The sequence below is a fragment of the Clinocottus analis genome, unplaced genomic scaffold (genome assembly GCF_023055335.1).
Source record: "Clinocottus analis isolate CAN_PGR_092001 unplaced genomic scaffold, fCliAna1.0.p SCAF_4, whole genome shotgun sequence".
Lineage (NCBI taxonomy): Eukaryota > Metazoa > Chordata > Actinopteri > Perciformes > Cottidae > Clinocottus > Clinocottus analis.
In genome coordinates this window covers 18,336,658-18,351,522 of record NW_027176153.1, presented here as the reverse complement: position 1 = coordinate 18,351,522, position 14,865 = coordinate 18,336,658, and the positions used below count along the sequence as shown (strand labels likewise).

At 45.5% G+C, this 14,865-nt stretch overlaps 1 protein-coding gene across 4 annotated transcripts; it reads left to right on the top strand.

Moving 5' to 3' along the window:
- Window positions 1-699: 699 nt before the first annotated feature.
- Window positions 700-14,501, top strand: slc6a1a (solute carrier family 6 member 1a). 4 transcript variants are annotated; one of them, XM_068598169.1, is made up of 16 exons: window positions 700-960; window positions 4,972-5,078; window positions 6,251-6,672; window positions 7,102-7,233; window positions 7,387-7,487; window positions 7,668-7,777; window positions 7,947-8,079; window positions 8,836-8,970; window positions 9,066-9,169; window positions 9,803-9,927; window positions 10,136-10,248; window positions 10,851-10,982; window positions 11,125-11,227; window positions 11,546-11,646; window positions 11,808-11,975; window positions 12,080-14,501. In XM_068598169.1, the coding sequence occupies exons 3-16, from the start codon at window positions 6,441-6,443 to the stop codon at window positions 12,587-12,589; spliced, it is 2,199 nt and encodes a 732-aa protein (XP_068454270.1). In that variant the 5' UTR covers window positions 700-960; window positions 4,972-5,078; window positions 6,251-6,440; the 3' UTR covers window positions 12,590-14,501. The 4 variants fall into 4 exon arrangements, with proteins under 4 accessions (XP_068454270.1, XP_068454271.1, XP_068454269.1 ...); XM_068598170.1 differs by lacking the exon at window positions 700-960 and having other exon boundaries at window positions 4,728-5,078; window positions 6,251-6,313; window positions 6,419-6,672; XM_068598168.1 differs by lacking the exon at window positions 700-960 and having other exon boundaries at window positions 4,728-5,078.
- The last annotated feature ends 364 nt before the right edge of the window (window positions 14,502-14,865 follow it).

Here is a 14,865-nt window from a genome sequence, read left to right as displayed (position 1 = left end):
TATATATATATATATATATATATATATATATATATAATTTAGAATCTTTAATTTAAAGTTTTTTTTTAAACATTATTGTGAGGACATATGAAATAAAAAGATCCAGTAGTGTCATAATTCAACTTTAAACGAAGTGATGCTACATCTGCGTGTGTGGTGTTTGCACAAACAGACACACACTGTACATCTGGACAATAAGTGTGACAACGCGGTATTTCAACACGATATTCTCTGGCATTATAGCAAAATATCATATTAAATTGTGTTGGGTTTTTTTTGTTCCTCTAATTGTGAGAATCAATCACAACAGATTATCTCTGTGAATGAGTTTGGGGACGGAACAGTGTGTCTAACCCGTGTTATATTGATTACATCGTTCACAGCGAGCTGTTACTGCTGGAGTTCAGCCGCGCACGGTTCATTTCAGAAGCCTTTCCGTCTTCGACGTGGCGTTCAAGCGCCGCCGTATATTCCTGCGCTCAGAGATGCGCTTTTCTTTAACCCTCAGAAGCCTAATCTGCTCCATTAATGGACTTTTTGTAGAAGTTAATTAACCATTTTCAATGATAGCGGCACAAGCAATCCCAGTAGAGCGCCGCTACGAGGAAGGGGGAGACGGAGACCGATTGTGCTGTTGCCTAGCAACGCATGTACAAAATTTGAAGCGATGTCGTTCCCCGTGCCGTTACCACGGAGGTCAGATGCTGAATGCACGCCGTGTGCTGGCTGTCAACAGACCAACACCGTCAGGGTCCGTGCCTGATGCACGCCCCGACATGTCAGAGCCGCAGTGTGCACGCCGAGTGCCTCCCAAAGCCCGGCGGTCTGATTCCGTGGACGTGTGGGTACCGGCATCTCTTTTGAATGAGTAGCAAACAGATACATCAAAATCCCAACGGAGCGACATGCTGGTGCAGCTGTGGGATTTAACTTCTTTGCATAGTTGATCCCTCCAGGAAGGTAAAAACACACACACACACTAAAATATACACGCACGCACGCACACACACACACACACACACACACACACACACACACACACACACACACACACACACACACACCATGGAGAGAAGCTGAGCATGCGCCACAAATTTGGTCGATGATTCACTCGCTATTCCTCAAACATCATTGGCCGGCCCTCCTCGCTGAGTCCTGCATCCCACAATACTTCACTACGCATGTAAATAACAAAATGTTTTTTTCGTAAACAAAAACTGTCCTCTCAGCTTGTTTGTGAATTGTGTGTTTTTGTGTGTGTGTGTGCGTGTGTGTGTGTGTGAGAGAGAGAGAGAGAGAGAGAGAGAGAGAGAGAGAGAGAGAGAGAGAGAGAGAGAGAGAGAGAGAGAGAGAGAAGAACAACGAGGCATACTAAGAGACAAGGAGACAGAGGGAGGGAGGAAGAGAGGGAGGAAGAGCGAGGCGAGACAGAGCTGCTGAGGCACTCACTTCACAGCAATTTAGGTCATGCTAAACAAATGCTACGCTAAAGAAAAGAAGCACAGACAAACAGGAGCCCTGCAAGTGATTTTCTGCATCTTCGGAGGCTTCCAAGAAGAGGACGAAGAAGCATCGACAGTCTCAGGTGTCTCTGTGCAGGAAGTGTGAGGTGAATTCCATCAATCATGAAACCCCGAGTGGGCCTAATATCTCTACATAAAGATATTATCTTTACATAAAGATATCAGGCCGGCGATTATTCAGGTTATACTTTACTTTACCGGTCCCTCCAGCGCCTGCAAGTCTAGAAACATGCACAGCAGCATTAGCAGCAGCAGCAGCATTAGCAGCAGCAGCAGCAGCAGCAGTAGCAATAGCAGCAGCAGCCTTAGCAGCAGTATTAGTATCAGCAGCAGCATTAGCAGCAGCAGCAGCAGCAGTAGCAGCAGCAGTAGCAATAGCAGCAGCAGTATTAGCAGCATTAGCAGCAGCATTAGCATTAGAAGCATTAGCAGCAGCAGCATTAGCAGCAGCAGCATGAGCATTAGCAGCATCAGTAGCAGCAGAAGTAGCAGCAGCAGCATTAGCATTAGTAGCATTAGTAGCAGCAGCATTAGCGGCAGCAGCTATCGCCCTTAAGAGGCTGATGAAAACAAAGAGCAGAGGCTTCTGTCACTCTTTGAGGGATTTCCTAAAAAAAAAGAGACATTCTTATTTTAAATACTGCCTCGCCGTCACAACAAGGGGTTTCTCAATATTTACTGTTCATTTCTTGTGTTTGTGAACTGTGTTGTGCAGCTTTTCAGCGCCCAGAGTTCTCCTGACAGGAGGGCTGAAGCGGTGTTCACCTGCCGTCTCGTATTCACGATCACTCGACTCGTGACCTCGTGAATCTGTCAGCGGACAAACGCTGACGTTTAGACGCTCCACACGTGGAACTCATCATTCCACTGTCGCTCGTCAGCAGATTGACTCGCGTGTTTACAATGAAAATAAAAAGCGGGGAGTGTGTACACAATTTCAGCAGGGGAAAAACGAGTCGGCGACAATATGAATAAAATATGGGAAATGCTTATGATTAGCATACTAATGACTAATCATCATGCTAATCAGTTCATTCTGTGGCCCCTCATATGAGTCCACGAAGAGGCAGAGGAGTGAGAGACGCTCAGAGGACTGAAGCACTGAAAGCTGCGATGTGAGGGGAGAAAATGGAGGCCGGTTCTCACAGCGGCCTGAAGCTCTGAAGACGTGCCACATTGCTGCATTAGTGCCTTTTTCTATAGATTTATTTGAACTTATGTTCGAAAATGTCAGTATTTTGATTTCATTCATATTTTGCTTTTTTATGTCTAAAAAATTGTGGCCTTCATATTATTTTTGTATTTATTTATTAAAAAAAGGGTATTAAATTTGTTTTCAGTTATTTACTCCAAATTTTAATTAAAAAAAATTACAGTTATTTCCAGTTATTTTCTTCATATTTTGTCTTTTTATTTATAAGAAAATTGGCCATTACAATTATTTTTCAGTTATTTTCTTCATATCATGTGTTTTTAATTATAAAAAATGAGTATTAAACTTATTTTCATGATTGATTGATCAGATAATGTACATTTCAAAATACAAAACTCATAATTGTGTCCAAAAAAAAACAACTAAATGGAAAGAAGGGAGTCTTCAATGTTAAGTGCAGAACCTTAGAAGCATCCTCGTGAAACATGAAGATGATTTAACAGCCAATGGGCCGGTAAAGAGGGCCATCAGACTACATCCACAGTCTATGAAAGACATTACGAGAAAGGACGAGTAATTCCAGCCTAATGGAGCACATAGTGTTCACAAGGAGCCAGATACAAGCCAGCCACTGGTATTAAGAGGAGGAGGCTGCTGGGGGTCAGGAGGTCAGCCGGCTGAGCGGCCATGTCACCAGCCTGTTGGACCTGTGTGCTCCATCAGCAGGTGTATAAATATGTGTCATGCTTTCACACTCCGTGTCCGCGGGGACGGAAAGACCCAGATGGGCTTTTTTTTAAATGCTGCATTTCATGTGGTATAATTGCATGTGGTATCATTTAGGAGGTTAGTTCACCCCTCAGTGCTCTTGCCATCTGGTGCCCGCCGTCAGCAACACTCTGCAGTCTGAACGCTGCCAGAAGTTTACACCAGCAACTCACTGACAATGATGCTTCTATGTTCTGGTTGTAAGCAGGAAACTCAGGGAGAACACACGTGATTGTTTTGTTTTTTTTAAATAATGGAAGCGCAAGTAGACGCCGACGTGACATCACAGTTCACGCAACAGAAGCAGCTGAGCTGAAGAGGGAGAGAGAAAACTTGCGCTAAATATGAAATCAAACAAGTGCATGGGCCTATTTATACACGCTGTGAATCTCTTACCTTACTCCCACTTCAGGTTGACGAGCTGCTCCTTTAAAGATTTTTTTGTTCTTGTCTTTCACTTTCCGGAAAAGAAGAAGAAGAAGAAGAAGAAGAAAAAACAACAATCCCCGGCTGGATCTTTTGACTGTTTTTTTTTCTTTCAGTTTCGTTCATTTATTGTTGTTTTTCTCTTCTTTGTTTAGTGGCTTTCTGTAATGGTGAGTTCATCCTCCCACGAGTTAGTTCCATCTCATATCATCTCCTTCATTTGTGGAAGACGTCGGGCTTAGAGTTGGACAACCAGCCGATGTTCCCTCCCATTATTGACAATTTGCCAGATTTGCAGACAGCCGCTGACTGGCCTCACCTCGTAAAACACACGCGTTTGGACCTCTTATTGCTGCTTATATCCCCCCCACCCCCACCTCACACCCCCCACCCCCACATATGTTTCCATTTTGCACCTCGACCATTGATATCACTACATGAGGGGAGGGGTGCTCTTTTTGTGTGCTTGTGTCATGCGGGTTGGGGAGGGGAGAGAGGGGATATGTTGTGTTGCTGGGCGCGCAGAGATAATTGCATTTTAAGCAGCTGAATGTTTGAGCGTTTGAGAGGAAACAAACTGAATTCAAATGTTTTCATCCCCCAAATATTCATAACTTTGAAACGGGGAACTGTCCTCGTTCTCTTTGCGCGTATTGATTGTGCAACTTGCAACGGGAGGTCAACACAATAAATAGGGAGAAATGCCTCTTTATTGATGTGTATTAAAATGGCGGGGAAAAGAGTGAAACAATTTGAAATGTGACCCAAAAAAAACAACATGCAAGTGCGAAGTCAGTGCAGCCTATAGATGAGGAAGAGGAGGGGGATGAGGAGGGGGGGTGACTTTGAGATGACATTGAGGCTGTAGATGGGAGTTGAGTCTCTGCTTGTTGATGTTAGACAGTCGCACAAGGCGAAGCGGCTGCTTGCCCGTGTTGATTCAGCCTCCTCCTCCTCTTCCTCCTCCTCCTCCTCCTCCTTCTCTTCCTCCTCCTGGTCTTCAGCACTGCTCCCCGCTGGACAGCTCCTGCCTGGACATCTCTAACACTGCATGGTCCCTTTAAGTCTTTTAATGGAAGTAACATCTCTTTATGTTCCAAGAAATATTGGGAGTTTACAACTTCATCCGCAGGAGGAATCCACGGATACCTCGTGTCGAGATCTGTGGCAGGCGGAGAATCCTCGGCGGCAGCGATCCCAGATTCACTGTGAGTAAACGGAATGATTGCAGCCTCACGCAAACGAATTGCGTGATTCTTTATTATTCGTCTTTGCAGCGGCAGTGCGTGTGGTTCCATGGTGAGTGAGAGCGCCAGTGCGTTGCTGGGGGGGTCAATGCAATGACTGCACGATGAGCTCTGCACCGACACGGTGTATGCAGCCAATTAAATACCGAATTAATTGCTGCTGGCCTCTCCGTTTGGACGGCGCGGATGTGGAGACAAATTCCCGTGTGTTTGCTTCTCATTTATCCGGATAGAAGGCTGTGGCTGTTTGTGCCGCCTGGTGCGTAAAGCTTTTACGCATTGGACATCCCTTTGTCTCCACTGTGCGTTTGGTGTTCCAGTTTATGTGATAGCTCTCTATATCACTGGTGTTCGCAATTCTGTATGTGGATAAGAGTCCGGAGGATCTGCAGGTGGTAATTGGTGGACTCCACTCCATTATGCATAATTATCATAGGCGATGTGCTATTGCCACGGTGCGTCTTGCGCAAGAAGTGCATGCTTCGGATCCTGTAATTTGTCTTAAAGTTTTCTTCTTTTTTTCAAAGTCGTCAGCTAAATCAATTCCCGTTGTGTTTCTAAGTCTTTATTTTTGCCTTTTTTTTTATTTAAAGATTTAGTTTGGGCTTTCGTGTGCGCGCTGAGCTGGTTTTGGCGGCTGTTCATTTACGCGCAATCTGTGTGTGAGTTATGGAGTTATGGTTATTAAGTCCAGCATGACTTCGCCATCGATGTTTTTTATAGCGGTGTTTGTTGAGTCTGATATGAATGACATATTAGTATTTTTTGTCAGACAGTCCAAAAATGTTCCTGAGATGCTTTTGTGTGCGTTTTTTTAAAAAAATGCATAATTCCGTAAAGGAGTGTGTGTTAAATGACAGTGAGTGTGTGTACCTGTCGGCGAGTGAATGCATGCAAAAATGTGTTTGTATTTCAAGTAACCACATATTCAGCGCCTCAGAGAAAGAGAGAGAGAGAGAGAGAGAGAGAGAGAGAGAGAGAGAGAGAGAGAGAGAGAGAGAGAGAGAGAAAGAGAGAGAGAGAGAGAGAGAGAGAGAGAGAGAGAGAGAGAGAGAGAGAGAGAGAGAGAGAGAGAGAGAGAAGAAGAAGAAGAAGAAGAAAAAAACGACCAAATTCTCTATTCACGATTTCAGGTTAACGGCTGACAGCCGTGTGCGCGCAAGCTTCTCCATCTCCAGACATTTGGCTCCAGAAGGGTAAGGTGTTGAAAAAAAAAAAACACTAAACAAAAAAACAAAAAAAAAACCCGCGAAGCTGCTGTCTACGTGGACCGGTGCTGAAGCCTCCCGTTCGACTGCCAGGACCTCTGCCAGACTCAGAGACATGGCGACGAACGGCACCAAGACGGACGGAGCGGTCACAGAGCTGAACGAGGTGGCCACTAACAATGACATGCCCAACTCCCTGGCCGCGACCGCCGAGAGCCAGACCAAGGCTTTGCCCGAAAGAGAGACGTGGGGAGGAAGGTTTGACTTCCTCCTGTCGTGTGTGGGTTATGCAATTGGACTGGGCAACGTGTGGAGATTTCCATATCTCTGTGGGAAAAACGGTGGAGGTAAACATTCATTTTTTTCACAGCTAATTTATGAAGAAAAAAAAAACTGCCCCCCCCCCCCTCCTCCCCACACACATACACACACACACGCACGCATGCACACGCGCGCGCACGCACACACACACACACCTCCCCATGTTCAGCTCGACCATGCACATAGTCGAGCCAACCTAATGGACCGTGTCGAGTACATGCAGAGAATGAATATCGCATACATTCACAAGCCTAATTAATTTGTTTTCGTGTGTGTCTGTGTGTGTGTGTGTGTGTGTGTGTGTGTGTGTGTGTGTGTGTGTGTGTGTGTGTGTGTGTGTGTGTGTGTGTGTGCGCGTCATGCGCCAGTACAGTTTTTTAGCTCAACATTGGTCTTTTTTTTTCTTTTCTTCTCAATGCATAACTTGATTCTTCTATCTGCTTTCGTCCATCCAGGAGCCTTCTTGATCCCATATTTTTTGACTCTCATATTTGCTGGGATGCCCTTGTTCCTACTGGAAACCTCTCTGGGTCAATACACCTCCATTGGAGGGCTTGGTGTGTGGAAACTGGCTCCTTTGTTTAAAGGTACACTTCACTTCAACTGGATATGTAAAGACAATTGAATAAAAAAGAGATTTTTTTTTTTTCATTGTGTCCTCACAGAAATAATATTCAAGATTTATGGAGGCCACATATCCAATGAGGTTTTTACTACACTAACTCATGCCCCTGTCATAGGTGTGGGCCTCGCAGCGGCTGTCCTGTCCTTCTGGCTCAACATTTACTACATTGTAATCATTTCTTGGGCCATTTACTACCTGTACAACTCCTTCACCACTGTAAGTACCACACGGTGACGCGGGACTCATAAAGACGACAACCAATCGGGGGGGTCAAGATTCCTTATATATCAGTCCATTAGGATTTCCAGATGTGATACTTGTATAATTCTTTTTATTTATATTTTTTAAATGTGACATGGAGGGAGAATAAAAAAACATACTGTTTTTGTTTTCCAGGAACTTCCCTGGAGCTCATGTAACAATGTATGGAACACAGAGCAGTGTTACACCAACCACTCCATTGGCGATACCACCAATCTCACCAGTTCAGTGGTGGAGTTTTGGGAGTAAGATATTTACTGCTTTTCTCTGGCTTTCACCACAGCAGAGCTTCAAACTACCCTGCATGCAAACCCCGACACACATGACACCTCCTCCTCTGCTGCTGCTGCTGCTGCTGCTGCTGCTGCTGCATGCCCATCTCCCTGTCTCATTGTTGCTCGCTCTCACTTATAGGCGCAACATGCACGAAATGACCGATGGCTTGGAAAAACCAGGGCAGATTCGACTGCCGCTGGCAATCACGCTGGCCGTCGCCTGGGTCCTGGTGTACTTCTGTATCTGGAAGGGGGTTGGTTGGACAGGGAAGGTAAGACGTTGGCCAGATTCGGGTACATCGGAAAACCTCTCGTGTCTATACGCACAGGCTCCCCAAATGACCAGTATGTGACAGCAACGCAATATGAATCAGTCTAATGTTACCTCATCAATCATTTAAACCGCAGTCAGCATTGTCCAGATTGGTTTAAATGCGAGAGAGAAGAGACATCAAACGCTCATGTTCACTAATCCGTCTCTCTGCCTCACGGTGGCTCCTCTAATTCCAATTCTCCCGACACGGCGTCTGTGCCGAGTGTGGCTTCAGATAGGAGGAGCAACACGCAGCCCAACGCCACAATCCCTCCACTTGGAGCAGTTTCCCCCCCCCCCTCCCTCGTGGTGCCACATTTCGGGGGGGAAAAAAATCAAGCTTGTCACGTGACCACGGCAAATACAATTTGTTGTGGTCACAAAGCACCTCACCCCCCCCCTCCTGCACACACTTTGCACACAAACTTGCTTGCACAGTGTCACGAATGCACAAAGCCGCTCACAGGGAAGCTGCTCGCGCTGAATATTTGGCCTCTTATCAGTTTGTGTGTGTGTGTGTGTGTGTGTGTGTGTGTGTGTGTGCGCGTGTGTGTGGAAGAGGCCAAAGAAAATAGATGTAGAAAACCTTTTTTCCAATTATTATTATTTTGTTTAACTTTCTGAATATTTGGTGAATTCCAAATGTTCTAATTCTGTACGCTTCATGAATGTACTTAAGATCCCGCCTCTGACCCCGCTGTCTCACGCCGTACAGGTGGTTTACTTCTCAGCTACGTATCCCTACTTCATGCTGTTCATCCTCTTCATCCGGGGCGTGACTCTACCTGGAGCTCGAGAAGGAATTCTCTTCTACATCACCCCTGACTTTCAGAAACTCAAAGAATCCGAGGTAAATGACGTCACGTGCCGCCTGCCTGCGCGCTGCATGCCTCACACGGCATCACGCGGCTCACAAAACCAAAATGCGTGTGTTCCTTTTGTCAGGTTTGGCTGGATGCAGCTACCCAGATCTTCTTTTCCTACGGATTGGGATTGGGGTCACTTATAGCTCTGGGCAGCTATAACCCTTTCAATAACAACGTGTACAAGTAAGACTGGTGATTCACAAACCGAGACTGTGAGAGAGAGGCTGAGCATTCTGCTGTGTTTAATGTATCGGAGTGGCTTGTAATAGCGGAAGATGGTCGCAATTAAATAGCTATTTTATTTTCTATTTCATCCACCTCTATTCAAGAGCTTTTTTTTTTCCAAGGCTGGTAAGAGCTCTTAAACGGCCTTATTAATGTGAGATGCTGCCGAAAATATAATAGGAATCCAAGGAGATGGCTGTTTCTTGCAGTCGGCGCGTGCTGCAGGAAGAAAAACAGCGAGCATGATTGCAAAGTGTTTTCTCCGGCAGCCCCGTGGTTCTGGGTCACGTAAACAATCAGTTACATAAGAAAAAAACCAAGAAAAAAAAACTGTTGCGTTCTTTTTCAAATGGAAATATCGCTCCGCATGTATATTTATGAACGATCCATTTCATTATCTGTCGCGAGGTTTCAAATGAGATCCGTTTATGTCCGTCAGAAACGTCGGAACGTTTTTTTTTTTTCTCAAACATCTTTATGATCAAAAGGAATTAATAGCAGCTCCTCTCTTAGATCTCAGTCTCTCCTGGAAGCGCGAGTCAGAAGGGAAGAAGAAAGTTAAAACACCTATTTCATATGTCCTCTCCCCAGAGACTCCATCATCGTGTGCTGCATCAACTCGTGTACCAGCATGTTCGCTGGCTTCGTCATCTTCTCCATCGTCGGCTTCATGTCACACGTGACGAAGAGACCTATTGCTGACGTCGCGGCTTCAGGTAAACGCAAATTGCATATTCCTGCAATATCTCTGTCTCTGCGCGCACACACACACACACAAAAAAGTGCACTGTCATTGATACCGACTGCTACACGCAGCCCGAGTCATCACTTCTCATGTAAACATGTGCGTTTGCAGTCACAACAGCGATCCGTGACAATAACCCTGATGCAATATGATTTGTTTCCTCCTCTTCGGTATTCCAGGTCCCGGCTTAGCGTTTCTGGCCTACCCGGAGGCGGTAACCCAGTTGCCTGTGTCTCCTCTCTGGGCCATTCTGTTCTTCTCCATGCTGCTCATGCTGGGGATAGACAGCCAGGTAAGAGGGCTCGGAGATGATCTGCTCATGGGCTGACCTAAATATTTAAATGCAGGTACGTATCACGCAAGCTCACCCCCCTTTGCTCGCTGCGTGATAAGCATGCAATTTGCTTCTTGTGGACAGATATAGCTGAGCTTTGACATCAGCTGTCAAGTCTCTTTAACGCAGCTTTATCACCTCCGCGTGCCCGGCAGGTTCGCCTGTCTGTGTAGATTTGGGTTCGAATAAGGCCAAAGAGACTCGGAGGAATAATACATGCAGCGATACGGCAGGATGACCACCAGCACTTCAAAGTAAAAGACTTAAATTATAACCCCGTTCCAAACAGGGTTAATGGCCCTTTGCATATCAAAGCTATTTCCAAAATGGTCCCCAAGAAGAGGATGCTCGGTCATTCGGAAGATAACATTAGCGCGTGTGTCCCAGGGCCTTCGCCGTTTGTCATCATCACTCAGTCAAACCTCCTCGGTGAAGAACACATTTTGCAAAACATATAAGCACAGACCTTTAAATATGTACCGTAGATATTTCCTTTTTTTTTTTTTAAAGCACAGCAGGTGCAGCAGCATTGCACACATTCACACTTACTTCTCTTCCAGTTCTGCACCGTGGAAGGCTTCATCACTGCGCTGGTGGACGAGTTCCCCAAAGCTCTCAGAGGCAGACGAGAGATCTTCATCGCCGTCGTCTGTCTGGTGTCCTATGTGATCGGACTTTCAAACATCACACAGGTACGCGGCGCTGCAGTTGAAAGATGTAATTAAAAGATAGGCGTGAAATCTACCGAAGGTAGCCGGCGAGAGGCGATTTGACTTCAAGTACAGTCCCAGAGTGTTTCATGATGTATTATAAAGCATTTCTTTCTGAAACCAGGGTGGAATCTACGTGTTCAAGCTGTTTGACTACTACTCTGCCAGCGGGATGTGTCTGCTGTTCTTGGTCTTCTTTGAATGCATCTCCATCTCCTGGTTCTACGGTGCGGATCGTCCATGTTTTTTTGACGCAATATTGCAAAAAGAGAAAAAAAAAAGCCTTTTTCTTTTTCTTTTCACAATTTAACAAATGAAGTCAGTGAAGTGTGTCGCCTGTGAGAGAAGTCGGGGGGGTAAATGTGAAGGTTAGAGGAAACCTCACACCTGCTCTGAAGCGATTTCAATGCTTCAAACGCCGTTCGGGCCTCAAGGTCGCGAGCGCTCCGCCTCGCCATGCCTCATCGTCATGCATGGCGGACCGGCGGGCAAATTGAAATAAATTGGATATGAATATTTCGATCATGGATTCATTTGTCTCGCAGGTGTGAACAAGTTCTACGACAACATCGAGGAGATGATTGGCTACAAGCCCTGTATATGGTGGAAGATGTGCTGGGTCGTGTTCACCCCGCTCATCGTCGGCGTGAGTACTAATACGACCGTACATCCAAAGTCACGACACCGCCAAAATGAAACAATGAATAAAAGTCAATATCACCTGCTGGCGGCGCGCGGCGCGCTGAGGCCGCGCTGCCAGCGGGCCGGCGGTGTCAGGATGCATAACGCGCCTCGTGTCTCCCGCAGGGCGTGTTCTTGTTCAGCGCCATTCAAATGGTTCCTCTCAAAATGGGAGACTACGTGTTCCCGGGCTGGGGTCAGGGTGTGGGCTGGCTCATGGCGCTGTCCTCCATGGTTCTCATACCGGGATACATGATCTACATGTACCTCGGACTCAAGGGCACGTACAAAGAGGTAAAAAAAAACAAACTTAATTGTCCGGTTTGTTGTTGCTTGAAAGCTATTCGGACATTTTCGTTTCTCTTCTGTAATCAAACACATTGTGTTTTCTCTCCCAGCGACTGCGGATAATGCTCAGGCCCCCCGCGGTCGTGAGGCGACCTAAGGAGAACGGACCCGAGCAGCAGGCGGAGACCAACGCGGCCGTCCTGTCCAGCCCCGCCGATCCCGCCAGCCCCGCCAACCCGCCGGCTCCCGCCAACCCCGCCAGCCCCACGGGCCCGGCTCCCGTCAGCGCCACCAGCCCCGTGAGCCCGGCCAACCCGGCTCCTCTGCCGGCTAATCCGGTCGCCGCCGCCGCCGCCGCCACCACCACCGTTACCGCCGCAGCGAGCCCAGTGAACCCGGCGACTAGTCCCACCGCCAACGTAACCATCACCACCACCACAGCTGCCGCCGCCGCCGCCGCCACCACCACCACCACCGCCCCCGCTCCCGCCACCGCGGTTAACCCCGCCACGACAACTGTTAGTCAGACCGCCATCGCGCCACCCAAAGTGGCGAGCCCGACGGAGACCAACCCGACCAGCCCGACCTCTAACCTGACCAACGCCGAGGCCAACGTGTAGACACAACGAAGAAACCCTCATGGAGCATGTAGACAAAAGAGAACATTACAAAAAGGACTTCCAAGATTTTAATTGATTCACCTACCTCCAGGGGCAATATGTGATCAAAAAAAGCGATTTTCAAAACCACGTGTCGTTTTTCTGCGTTTGTAAAAAAAAAACAAAAAAAAACAAGCCAATGATGTCTTATTGTTGGTTTGCGTTCTGGAAACAATATCAAAGACTGTTAGTGTTCACAAATACAACTATGAATCTGAATTTTAAAAAAAAAGAAAAAAGAAGTGTAAACATACTGTGTAATACTGTGAGAAAAGAAGAAAAATACATAGAGATATAGATTAGAGATTTGTTGAATATCTTCATGAATCGAGTAAATACCGTGTGAATATAGTAGATGAAGTAGTGAACAAAATTGACATTATTGAACGTGCGATGTTTACTAAACCTCACACAGTTGTGTCTCTTTTCCAAAACGTTGCACTCTGTGAGGTAAACACGAGACGAGAACGCACAACGCCAATAACAAGTTCACGGTTAGGAGCTCTGTTTGCTAAAGATGTTGTGTGTGTGCGTGTGTGTGTGTGTGTGTGTGTGTGTGTGTGTGTGTGTGTGTGTGTGAGAGAGACTGTTATTTTTCCTTCCTTTTTTTCAGTAAAAAAAAGGGAAAACTTTTATGTGATCGAAAAACATTTTTAGAGTTATTTTTAGGATGTTTTATACTATACGTGTTGTGATGGAGGACCAAAATCAATAGGCAGACAAAAGCAAAAACTATGCCGTTTAGTGTTCGGTTGGCAAAAGCACACAGAGTACGAAGACGTACAGAAGAGATAGAAAACAAAAAGAAGAAGAAGAAGAAGAAAAAAGCACAGGGTTAGAAAAGTGATTTACAAACATCGACTATCCCTTAATGCTGACAGTCAATCCTGTTTACGTTTTGCATGCTTTCCTCAGGAAACATCAGTGAAATGTCTCCTGACTTAAAAAAAAATAGAAAAAAGAAGGAGAAGAAGAAGAAGAAGAAGAAGAAGAAGAAGAGGAAACAGAGACGGCCTTAAGCCAACGAAGCCACAGTCTGTTCACGCGACTGGGCTCGAGTACTAAATACTTTGTATTGCTAGCACTAAAAAAACCTGGACCAACTCTGTGTTTCAAGTACAGTTATCATTTTCTTTTCTTTTTTTTTTTACGTACGATGATCAATTATAGTTTGATCGGTATGAATTCAGCAATACATATGTAGACGTGTTTCAGTGGGCCGGTAAGCAAGTGGTCTGTTTCTCTTCTTTAGTTCTGTGTTGTCTTTGCTTTACTAGTGAAAAGCACAAAGCTTTACCCCCCCAGACGTTTGCCACGGCGTGTTAGGACAATGCTAGTTAGCTTCTACGGCAGCTACTGTGAAAAGGCATCTGGTTGTAACAGAACATGTTTACTCTGAAGAGCAAAACAACGGAGCGAAAAATGTGAAATGGCTACAGTTCATGTCCTGTGAATTTTGTATAAAAGTTTACTCTACTCACAGTTTTCTCTGGAACTTTGTTGTAAAACTGTACTGTGTAAAACATGTAACTGTGAATGTCTGTAATACATTGGAAGTTATTGTCTAAATGTTGAAAAAATGGAGTTGCTGTTTTCTGCAATAATATTTTGATCACAGAAGCTAAAGCACATATCTTACAGAAATATACGAAATGACGATGACAATGAAGATACTGAACGATTATATTAAAAATAGAAACTATGTCTAGTAAAACAATATTGTTTTGTATATTTTTAACTGTCTCACTGCCTAATGTAAAACATAATATAAACATGATATGTATCTAAATGGTGTCACATGATAAAGCACGATTGTTATGTTATACAAAGAGAAAAAAAAGACTGAAAAAATAAAGAATTATAGAAAATATAAATACAATACATGCCTGGCATATGTCCCTTACAGCATGTGTGTTTAGCCCTGCGCTTCTTTTCCGCCATTATCGGGGGAAATTAGGTCAACCCCGTCCCTTCGAATCCTCCCACAGTGATCGCTCCCCTTCTTCCTCACCAACCCTGCCGTCGTCCGTGGAGTATTTCTCATCGTCGGATGTAGAAAAATGTGAAACCGAGGCAATTACAAGCCGGGATTAAGTGGAAGAAACGAAGAAGAAAAACGAGCGGAGAGAGCTGAATTCATTTGTTGTGTCGTTTCGAATGAGGCCAGGTGAGACGTGTGGAATTAAACAAAAAGCCTCTTTTCGGTTAAAGATGACACCCGAGCTTAGCTCTGCTGT